This window comes from Herpailurus yagouaroundi, unplaced genomic scaffold (genome assembly GCF_014898765.1).
Source record: "Herpailurus yagouaroundi ecotype Mexico unplaced genomic scaffold, PumYag 100, whole genome shotgun sequence".
Lineage (NCBI taxonomy): Eukaryota > Metazoa > Chordata > Mammalia > Carnivora > Felidae > Herpailurus > Herpailurus yagouaroundi.
In genome coordinates this window covers 66841780-66854132 of record NW_024412391.1, presented here as the reverse complement: position 1 = coordinate 66854132, position 12353 = coordinate 66841780, and the positions used below count along the sequence as shown (strand labels likewise).

Genomic DNA, 12353 nt, shown 5'->3' with positions numbered 1-12353 from the left:
CCAATCCATTCTGCCGTCCTTGTAGGGGTCCACTCCCCCATATATTTCAAATGATTGAATCATTACACCTGCCAGGATATTCCTCTCCATCAGTTCATTTTCCTAAATGGAAAATATTTTACCACCCGTGAATTTTTTTTTTAACAATTCGGCTGTCATCTCCTTTCAGAAACTATTCATGCTCCACATACTACTCAAGATGGCATCTTTTTTATCTATTGGATAGTAACTGAACCAGTTTCAAAGCTTTATCTTACCATTTGTTTTCTTAGAACACTTCCAGTAGTATTTGTATTAGTTTGTGTTCTTCAAGGATCAGCTGCCAAGATGGGATTAGAAGTGCAACAGGTTTATTGGGGAAACATTTGGGAAAGATAAAGGAGAGGGAGCTAGTGAAGGTGTAGAGAATCTTAAATGGTGATACAAGGATGTATCCTGTAAAGGAGGGGGGAAGGAGTGAAGATTTGTTTGGAAGAGTTTCAGAGTACAGCCTAGTTCTAAAGAAGTTTCAGTCAGATTGATGGGAAGTCCTCAAACCAAAATTTTCCACTAAAGGCATTCTGCATTAGCATTCTTAGCACGTTTAGTTTTGACTAAGAGCAGCCTTTAGGAAGCATGACTTAGGTATGTATATGATGGAGGAATCTGAGGGATAATAGCAGAGGCCATCAAGTCACTTATGCTCTAAACTGGACTATTTTCACAGCCATACGCTACATGATCTCAAGATGACTTTTAGCAGCTATAGGGATTAAATCCTTTCAAGTTTGAATCCAGATGAAGATAAGCATCTTTGTCCTAACATTTCTAGCAAAAGCCCTAAGATTGATTTGGATTGGGTTAGCTTGGGCCGTATGCCCACCCACCTCATTATAGCCAGGGAAATACCATGTTATGATTTTTTTTCGGGTCTAGGTTTCACCCAATTACAAGATAGATATTGGGGCCCCACTCATACCATGAGAACTGAGCAGCGGTGGAGGGCAGATTCCCAAACAAAAACATGCACATAAAAAATGTATGTATTTTTAATTTTAACTGTTGTTGCCAGGTTGCTATCCAAAGACATTATAACAACTCACAGTTCCACCAAAAGTATAAAATGGTACTTTTCTCCCACATCATCACCAGCAATGTTGGTTAGCTTTGTTTTAATATTTTTGCCAACCTGATGGATACAAAGTGCTAGCTAATTATTACTTCAATTTACAATTTCCTAGTTCTAGCATATTTTTTCACACATTCACGGGACGCTTGGATTTGCTTTTCTATAGATAGAATCTTTACATCTTTGGTCCATTTTCCTATTGTTTTTCTTCTTTTTCATCCTTGTCAGTCTATAAGAACACTTTTCGTATTATAGCTAATAATCCTCGGTCTGTCCTCTGCATTGCAGATAGGCAAGGAAAAAGCCTCAACTCTGCACACTCTTGCCCATCTCCATCTTTATAATCAGTATGAGATCATAGTCCTCAGGGTGCAGTTTAGATCAATATGCCAGGAATGTGCAGTGCTGGGACAACTCCATTTTTGAAAAACAAAACAAGGTAGGCCCCAGTGAAGGACAATTTCCATGCCCCGTCCTCTCCTCCATCCCCCTCACTGGGGCAATATTCCTCAAATTTCAGTCATTCTGGAACCACATAAACAATTTTGTCATATTCTTTAAATTTTGCATGATTTCTATTTCTGGAACTTGACATTAAAAAAATGTTTATTTATTTATTTTGAGAGAGAAAGAGCAGGGCAGATAGGCAGAGAGGAAAGAGAGAATCTTAAGCAGGCCCCACGCTCCATGTGGAGCCTGATGCTGGGCTTGATCTCATGACTGTGTGATTATGGCCTGAGTCAAAATCAAGAGTCAGATGCTTAACCGATTGAGCCACCCATGTACCCCTGAAACTCGACATTTTAACATATCTATATTAAAAACAATTTTTTTTAACATTTACTTGTTATTGAGAGACAGAGAGGCACAGAGCATGAGCAGGGGAGGGGCCGAGAGATGGAGAGACACAGAATCTGAAGCAGGCTCTAGTCTCCGAGCTGTCAGCACAGAGCCCCACGTGGGGCTTGAACCCACAAACCGCGAGATTGACCTGAGTCGAAGTCAGACACTTAACCGACTGAGTCACCCAGGTGCCCCTAACATAGATATATTTTAAAAGAAAAGTTTATGTTATTGCCATGATATCACTACACTTACTAGTTACAATTTTCCAATACACATTAAAAGTAAATTGACAACTCTGAAAGTAAAAGATACTCATCATCTGCATGCCACTTAAAATACACCATGCTTTGGGAAACTACATTAGAGCATGCCATAGGTTCAGGGACTAGTCAAGCAGAAAATCAAGGATGTACAGAGCTATGAGCTTCACCCCTTATCTATAGCACAATGCCCCAAATGGATGGGGTGCACGATACATTCATTTATATCTGAGGAAAAGAGCACAGAAAGGTATAATTGCTTTCCATGCTATAGGCAGGCATTAGAATCCAGGCCTTGCTCCAAAAGTACTGGGGTAGCAGGTCTCTATCAAGTCCAGTGGGAGAACTTTACCTACTGGTCAGGGCCCTAGGAAGCCTGAGCCCAGGACAAACCAGGATTGTATTACCAACATTCTGCATTCTGGCCAGAACACTACAAGTTCTAAGGTTCTGCGAATTATGCTAGGGTCAAGGGATCAGAAGGGGCTGCCTCTCAAGGTACTATGATTTTGTTGGGTCATAGTCCCTGATGGGGGTGCCTGTCCAAGCCCACCAAGGTCTGACTGGCCTAGAACTGGCTGAACCCAGGCTGGAGGAGTGATGTGCTGGCCGCGGGCATGGGGCCAAATCCTCTTGCCAGGTTTCCTCTCCGTCTTTCTCATTCAGCTGCTTATCAGCTTCTCAGAGAATCACTTTTCCCAAATCTCCAGACAGAGGGGCAAGCAGAGACCAAAATCTCTGGATGATGGTGAGCCATCCCGAGCTGAGGGGTTGATCCCTACACACACCCCTGCCACCATATTTCCTTTTGGTTGTGCCACCATGGCAGGCTGAAATTTTCATCTTTAAAGTTTCATTTAGTGTTTGCAGGAAGATATTTTTAAAAGCCCTTGATATTTTTGGTGAAATCCAGTTTAATTGGACTCATATTGATTTGCTTTATCAGAAATGTGAAGACTGGATTAAAACAGTTTAAAATATTGGGAAAGCATGTGGCCCCTCCACCCCCCCTTTTTGTATGACCTATAGCACATGTTTATGCTGTGAATAAGCTGTTGGGTTTTGCTCTAATCAGACTCTGCTGAATAGCCATAGCTAGTCTTTCTTGGTTTTTTAAGGTTTTAATTAATAAACTGCTTAATTTGTGTCTTTTTTTAAATGTTTATTTATTTTTGAGAGAAAGAGACAGAGCATGAGCAGGGGAGGGGAAGACAGAGAGGGAGACACAGAATCCGAAGCAGGCTCCAGGCTCTGAGCTGTCAGCACAGAGTCCAATTTAGGGCTCAAACCCACGAACCACCAGATCATGACCTGAGCTGAAGTTGCATACTTAACTGCCTGAGCCATCCAGGTGCCCCTGCTTAATTTGTGTCTCAAGAAAGACTTACTTTGGTCTGAAGATTTCCCTTGAAGATTTCCCTGGGATTTCCCAACTGAAGAAATTTTGATGTTAATTCATGCTGAGTTGAATTCATGAACCTGGAAATAAGGTTTTTAGTATCCTAAATTGAAATTGTATAGAGAGAATAAGGGGTGAATTAGGATTTGAATTATTTGGAAAATGTCCTGTAAAGCCAAGATTGCCATTTGTATAAAAACTGTAAGGATTACAGCTGTCTGGTTTCTGGAGTCTAAAAGAATGTTAATATCTGTAAGGGAATCAGTCTTCCTTACTAAAACCAAACCCAAAGCTCTCAGCTTTGAGTCTCTGAAATGAGACTCCCCCTTTGAGATGATGGGGAGTAGGGAGAGGCTGAATCAAAAGGCCTAGTTTGTTTCTTTTGATTTCATCTTTCCCATAGATTTTTCTCTTTTGGCTTCTTGGTCATCTGCATACATTTTCCAAGAGGAACAGTGTTCTATTCCCACCATGTTCTCCCCACAAACAGTGCCTGAAAACATAGGCCAAGCATGGAAACAAACCCTTCCTTTAGTTCCCTAGCAAACTGGAGTCATACTGGACTTTTTCAAAAGACTTTATTTAAATGCTGATGAAGAACAAAAAGAAAGTGAACAAAAACAAATCAAGAATTACAGATAACATAGTCTGGTTTCCAAAGACTGAAGTTTCTGATTCTAGTTAGTTCACTTCTAGGGCTGAACAACCCTGTTCAAGGTTTCTGAAGAAAAGGCTTTCCTTTGTGAAGGAAAGCTTGGTTCAATCTGTCCTGGGCCTCCCCTGAATGTTTGCTTCCTAGCCTGAGGCATTTCCCTTTTGTGCTTGTATTCAACCTTCCCATCTAACAAGGATATGGTTTCTTAGACATCTTGATTCCTTCAGCTCCAAAACAGAAATTGATTCTAACCCCTCACTGAGATCCCCACCTCCATCCTTCCTAGCACTCTGAGTGAATAGGCCTTTCCCACAGGACTTTGTGAATGAACCCACAACTGAGACCTACTCCAAAGCATGTTGCTTTGATCCCCAGAGCTTTTAACCCTAATGTTCACTTAGATTTGAGAGCTCAATTAGCAATTTGCTAAGAAGTTATAGTTGTACTTGGAATTTGGGGTTAGGAATCTTTTCCCCCAATGTCTAATGAATGAATGAAAAATCACACCAAAATATAGACAAATTCTTTCACCAGAAGCAACCAAACAACTAAGGAACATAGTCTAAAAACATGTGGCAACCAAGGAAAACAAATCAAAGATTCTACAACAGAATAGAATAGCATAGGGGCAACTGGGTGGCTTAGTTGATTAAGTGTCAGACTCTTGATTTCAGCTCAGGTCATGATCTCATCATTCCTGAGCCCTGCATCGGTCTCTGTGATGACAGTGTGGAACCTGCCTGGGATTCTCTTTCTCCCTGTCTCTCTGTACCTCCTCTGATTGTGTGTTCAGGGGCTCTCTCTCTTAAAAATAGAGCGCCTGGGTGGTTCAGTTGGTTAAGCGTCCAACTCTTGATTTCAGCTCAGGTCATGGTCTCATGGTTTCTGGGTTAGAGCCCCACGTCAGGCTCTGTGCTGATGGTTCGGAGCCTACTTGGAATTCTCTCTCTCCCCCTTTTTCTCTCTCTGCCCCTCCACTGCTGTCTCTCTCCTTCTCTCTCTCTCTCTCTGTCTCCCAAAATAAATAAATAAACATTTAAAAAATAACAAAAATTAAAAAAATAAAAACGTAAAAAAAGAGAGAATAGAATAGTATAGCATGACAATGCTCCAAATACCACTATCACCCTTTAGAAGAACTGGTGACTAAGTTCCAAGAATTTCCATGAATACTCCTGGAACTAGAGAGATGCAAACTGAGTGTGTTTCCTGTACTTCACTCTGTTCTGAAGAATAACAAAGGAAATGGTTGCAGAGGAGAAATAAGGGAAAAATAAAAACTGAACAACGCATCTGTCTCTGATGGAAACATCTGTCCCTGGGCAGCAAGCTCAATTTCAGGGCAGATCTACAGTCCCCTTTATGGAAATGGGAAATACCTCCAATTAGCTAGAATCCTGGCAAAGGAAAATGACAAAACCTCAGAAGAAAGTGTAGAACCCAGATATTCTAACAAAGTCTGGCACAGCCTCACCTGAGTTCTTTCCCTTTGTCAGGTACTGAGAACAACAGAATGAATAGAACATAAAAATACCATAAAACTGTAGTTTCTCAGAAAAATATCTGAGGATATTTGGATAGTTGGAAGGTGGTCAAGCTATCACCTACACCATATCAGCACACATAGAATATCTGAACACAGCTATCCAAGCATTAGTAAGATGAAAACAGACAACTGAGCAACTATGGAAACACTGCTTAGCTAACAAAACAAATAATGAAATTAAGGAGTATGATAGCATGCAGAATAAGAATAATTTCCCCTAGAATAAAATGTAAGGGACAAATGAAAACTTCCCTACAAGTGCTCTGAGCTGGGGAACCACCAAATAAGAAATAGATTCCGTGAAACTGGTCTCAAAGTAAATATCTGAGAATGAGATAAAAAGGCAGATTTCTCTGAGGGAATACATTGAAAGCTAAATAATTTGAATATGAGGCAAGGTTTCCAGGCTTTCTCCTTATTTCCGTAAGTACCCATATATTTCTGCTAATGGTGAACATACCAGGAATATTTATCATTTATACTCTAAAGTATAATATTCTTTTGGGCTCTGTTAACTGTCTTCTTCCTCTTCCTCTAGCCTAGGGGGTGCTGGTATCTGGGAGGTTTCACTGTCTTTCCCCTGGCAGACTCCTCGGTTTCTTCCATCACCTGTACACCCAATTCCCAGTACTAAGTTTTCTATGTCATGTACTCAGAGTGATTACTATCACTCACAGACCCTCTCTGAAATACACACTCAAAAAGATATTATTTAGCAAAATGCAAATGAGCCAAAGGGAAATGTAGAATTCAAGAAAGAGTAGTAAATAAAGAAACCAATAACTTTGAGTCAATTCTAAATGATTGATAGAAAGTCAACAGCAATTTAAATATAAAAATAATTTAATAATAAGTGATAAGCATTTAATAGTAATTAGCATTCCAGTTGACATCTACCTGGGAAGTGGTGTGGGGAGGAAAAGGAAAAAATCAAAAGCATATTAGGCTCTTGTAGATGTAGAGAATGTAGATCCTGACTAGGCAGATTAAAAAGAGGCATATAAAATATATCTCTCAAAATTTTTAAAATAATAGTTTACATATAAGTAGAAACAAGAAGTGTGACTTCAAAACCATTAGAGGAAATAAAGGCACAAAGAATAAATTTATGGAATAAAATAAACCTTTCAAAAATGCTACTGAAAAAGAAAGCAAGTATAGCAATATTAATATTAGATAAAATAGAATATAAGTAAATCTTTTAAGTAGAAGTAATATTTTGTGCTCATATTATAGCACAGTACATGAAGATGACATATGGAGCTTTATTATCAAGTTTTGAAGTATATACAGCAAAAGTTGATAGAAATAAAAAGAGCATTTGACAAATTACAAACCACATGGGATCACTTTACATGCCTATATCAGAAATCAACAGATCAAGTATATAAAATATAAGGATATAGTATAGAGAATTATAATATATAAAACCTTGTGATCTGCCCCCATTGTTTTTTTTTTCCCTCTTAGCTGTTCTTAAAACAATTCCCCTTCCAGATAAACATTAGAATCAACTTGTCTGATTAATTGTTTTATTTTTTAAATTATTAATTTATTAACTCATTGCAATATCAGTCAAACCAGAAAGATCCTGTTTTGATATCTGGCATAATATATGTTGATGCCTGGCATCCCTAGGTGTTTCAAATTGAGATCACTCATGGGAGAAGAGGACCAAAGATGGAACTTTGTGGAATAGCAACATTTTAGACATTGATGAGAGGAAGTTGAACCAGTCAAGGAAATTCAAAAAGAATGTTCAGAGATGTTCCGGGAGAACTAGAAGACAATGATGCTGCAGAAGTTGTGAAAAAAAATGTAATCAAGAGGATGGAATTGACTAGATAGAATATAGATATACAAAAATTAAGCCTTTAGGGTAAGGGAAGAATCTGGTATCTGGCTGTGTAAAGAGCAAGTACCTCTTTCTTCAGGAATAGAGTGAAAGAAAGAACCTATTGCTTCATGTAAAACATGATCATGTAGGTTAGCTGGTCCTCATTGGTTCTCCAATAAGGGCTACAAAGACTATAGATAAGGTTAGTTATGCAAATGTTTAATCTAAATTTCTGAGAAGGACCACATCAGGTCATTCACTGACATGAGGGTCAGGCTAAAGAAAATGAAATGAGTCCATGAAAGACAAACAGATTTGGAAAACAATGGAAAGGTCAGGGAAAGTGAAGTTCTGAGTAAGGTCAAAATGCAAGTAAGAGAGGAAAAGAAGATTCTAAGCAGAGAATAAAATATGGGAGTTTAAGAATTCATGGCAGAGTCATTCAGAATGATGGCAAAATTTAAGTTGGGGATCATGAAAATAATTTGCTTACGATGAAGAATCAGAGTTTTTCTTAATGGTGGAATTTCAGTGTGTTCTTAATGTGTACATATTTCTTATATTGAACATGTATCACTTTTATAACTACATAAAGATAATTGTTTTAATTTTGGAAAAAAGATAGGTAGAAGGGATGAAAAGAAGGGAAACATCAGGATTTAGTGGAAAGAAACAAATATGTGGACTTTATATTAACTGGAATATTTCTGGGTGCAGTGTAAGAAACCAAGATTTTACCTATAAGAGAAACGTAAGTGAATCAAGAGTAGGAATGCATGGGACCTGAGAAATGAATCACCATCAGCTCCTTATTTCTCCTTCTGTTTTCTCTCCTTTCCTCTGCTTATCAATTTTATTTTGTCCTATTAGCTTCTTCCTCAGAACATCTTTCATGGTCACTGGCAGCTCCATCTTCTCAGCTTACCAAACAAAGAGAAAGTGGCTCCCTGCCACTTCTTAACCCTCAAGTTTTAATTTATAAATCATCAGTGGAAGATTCTCATTGGCCTGACTTGGTCATATTTCCTCTCCCTGGACCAGTGAGTGTGGTCTGGGATTAGCTCAGTTTGTTTCAGGTGTACAGCCTTTGATGCCTGGCTGGGACCATGGAGTTTGGGTAGGAGAGGGCAGTCACCAATTATACCATGTGTCTAATGCTAAGAAGGAGCAGTCCTGCAAAGGAAAGATGGGTTATATTTCCCAGGAGAAAGGAGAGGTGCTGGCAGTCAAGAGCTCAAATCCACACTCTGTCATTATTAGCAGGTGAACTTGAATATGTTATTTGACTTTTCTGAAGTCAGTTTCTTCATCAATAAAGTGGCTTTCAGGATTCCAGGATTTCAAATCTTTCAGGATTGTGCAGACTGGTTATAAATGCTCACAAGTAAGCATTTATGTTTATAAATTGCTTAATAAGGATTCCATATGATCTTAGAGTGAAAGCCAATTTATGTTTCCCATTTAGCTGGATTGATTCCTGGCTGTGGCTGCTCAGAAGGGTTTTGCATTTTTCTAGCCTTTTCTTTCAGAGATGCACCTTTTCCTAGTTTACACAAGGATGCCCTGCCTTCAACTAGTGCTAGCAGCAGTCCTATGTCTTCAACTTTCTCTAATATATATAAATATAAAAAAGCTACATAAAAACCATTTTGATATCATGTACATGCTGATGTAATGTGATAAGGCAACTTCACCTTTGCACTATTCTTCCCCCAAACCCAGGTTTTCAGTCTAATTATGATAAAAAAAAATCAGACAAATTCAAATTGAGGGACATCCTACAAAATATTTGGCCAACAAGGTTCAAAACTGTCAGGGTCATGAAAAACAAGGAAAGGCTGAGAAGCTGTCACAGACTAGAGGAGACATGATGATCAAATGCAATGTGGGATCCTAGATCTTGGAACAGAAAAAGAGCATTAGTATAAAAACCAATGTGGTGCACCTGGGTGGCTCAGTTGGTTAAGTGTCCGACTTCAGATCGGGTCATGATCTCACGGTCTGTGAGTTCCAGCCCAACATCGGGCTCTGTGCTGACAGCTCAGGGGCCAGAGCCTTCTTCGGATTCTGTGTCTCCATCTCACTCTACAACCCCCCTTGTTCACACACTCTCCCTCTCTCTCAAAAATAAATAAACATTAAAAAAAACTTTAAAAACCAATGAAATCCTAGTAAAATTTGGAGTTTAGTTAAAAGTAATGTATCGGTGTTGGTTTCTTAGTTTTGATAAACGTACCATGACAATGTAAGATGTTAGCCATGGGGGAAACAGTAAGAGGTATACAGGAACTTTCTGTATATTCTTTGAAATTTTTCTGTAAATCTAAAATTCTTATAAAAAACTTTAGCTGCAGAAAAAAAAAAAGCGTGGGAAGTGAGTAGAATTTGGAGAATGGTGGCTAAGACATATGCCTTTTGTTTCCCTGCTCCTGCCTCCTGAAGTAAGCCTGAAAGCACCTGTCCCCAATGTAGCTGAAGCAGTAGAATTTTTCTCATCTACCTTGCCTTTTACTCAACTTCCCCTGGGACTCCAGGGATACTTTTGGGTAGGGGGAAGTAATACTTAATTTGAAAATCTATTGTAATTCTTTTCCCAGCCAAATTAGATCTGTATCCAGTCAAACAGTTTGAAATTGAGCTTATGAACCCTGCCCCCAAAGTAATAGAGTGACTATTATTATCATATCACATGAAAGGTGGGGTATTAATTCCAGACTCTACTTACTTTACAGAGATGTTGGAGTAAGAAACAGAGACATCAAAAATGTTTTTCAGACTTACAGTTTTTATTCTAGAACTTTCAAATTTAAGTTATATTATTTTGTCATGAAACAAGAAGAATGAAAATCTTCATCTGGGAGAAGTTTTTAAAACGTTGTGGCACAAGATGGAGAATTAAGTTTTTTGGTATTGAATGGACTAGTTAGCCAGGAATATCTTGGTAAAACCATGCTGATTAACAAAGGAATTACTAAAAGAGGTATTTAAAGTGTGATGTTGTAAATATGCAGTGATATTGCCAATTTAAGTTCTTACCGTTTTTTGGAAGTTATTTTTTAGAACTTACTTGGCTAATCAAAGTTGGATGATGCCATTTCATGTTTTTCCAAGCAATGATAGAAAGTAAGAAAGAATTAGGATTTAAACAGTACCAATGGGGAAAGTGTCTAGATATATGAAAATCATGAAATAAAACACTGGGGTGTGGATGAGTATGCCATGAAAGAGAAATGACTAAATGAAATGCATTTTTATATAAAACTAAGCAACAAATAGTCTTTGCATTTACATTTTTGCCCTTAATTTTTTATAGAGTGTGCTGTAAAGAAAAATTGTCAATTGTGCACAGAAGATAAAAAAGTAAGTTAAGTTATATATGGGGAAATTGTCTTGGGAATATTATAAAGTCATACTATATATAGTTGTAATCTAAAAGATATGTTAAACTTTATTTTATACAATATTTTTATAATAGGAATGACTAATAGCAGTTATTAAAGATGTATTTTAGCATTTCAAGCCATTCTTTGAGGATCTGGAAATAAATAATGGACACAATTTAGTACAAACATGTACTTCCTTCTAGAAAATCATGCTTAAAAACAAAACAGTTTTTTGTTTGAAAAGATTATACTGACTTTGAGAAGAAATTTTTGTAAGTCAAGGAAAAGATAAGCCCTTTGAGATGCAGTGAAAATCTCCTTGCTACTCTATTTCCCCAAAACTAGAAAGGATGAGACACTGTTCCTTAACCACAATGTAAAGTCCTTTCTCTGATGATTAGGCAGCTGACATCATTATTCTTCACTTCAGATTTGGAAAAAAGCAGAAATGCCATAAGAAATTAGGGAAATGGTGTTGCAGAGAGCTTTGCAGCAACTCTCACAACACTATTCTACCATAACCTGTATTGGAGAACCGGCAGTTAACACCAAAGACAGAGAGACATGAAATCACTAATTAGAAAAGGGCATACTGTAGTAACTGGTATCTGTAATGGTGATCTGGATGCATCATTCCAATGCACCATTCCAATGCACCTGTTCCCCTTCTTCATCAAGGTCGCTCCTTCATCTAATGGGGCCCTGGGCTCCTGGCTCATGGACTTCTCCACCCAATTCCTGACATCACCTTACGTGCTTTCCAAACTTGGTGAAAGTCCAGACACACTTGGTTTCTCCAGCTCCTGACTTCCTCAGCTCTGTGCATTGAGAAGTCACTTCCATGGCCATACCCTGAAGCTTGCACAACATACAATGCCTCTTACATTCTCATTCCCCTGACACTGTACATTTTGGCCTCAGCAGCACTGCCCTCTAGTCCTTTAATCTCTCATTTTTCCCTCAGTTTATTGGCCCTCTCCTATGGACTCCCTTCCTTCCTGTGAATTCTCATGGCTGTTTACTTGAATGAAATACTCTTCTACATTTTTTTGCATGTTACAATGGAAATTTTCAACATATGAAAGCAAAGAAAATGGTATGATAAAACTGATCCACAAGATCCATCTTGGCCAATCTTATTTCATGTATGTCCTCTCCTTGTCAAAATGGATTATTTTGAAACAAATAAGGATCTGGATACCATATCATTTTACTTGCAAGTATTTCTCACTGCCCTTTTCCCTCTCCCTCCTTCTCTGGCTCTTGCTCTTAGTGTGTGTGTGTGTGTGTGTGTGTGTGTGTGTGTGTGTGTGTGTGTG

At 38.3% G+C, this 12353-nt stretch overlaps 1 protein-coding gene across 1 annotated transcript in view; it reads left to right on the top strand.

Annotated features, from left to right (window-relative positions):
• The first annotated feature begins 2712 nt into the window (after nucleotides 1–2712).
• PTTG1IP2 (PTTG1IP family member 2) overlaps nucleotides 2713–12353 on the top strand; it is a 45313-nt gene continuing 35672 nt past the window's right edge. The window contains 2 exon segments of the mRNA XM_040471576.1: nucleotides 2713–2962; nucleotides 10965–11011. Coding sequence (XP_040327510.1) covers nucleotides 2815–2962; nucleotides 10965–11011 — 195 coding nt within the window. The 5' untranslated portion in view covers nucleotides 2713–2814.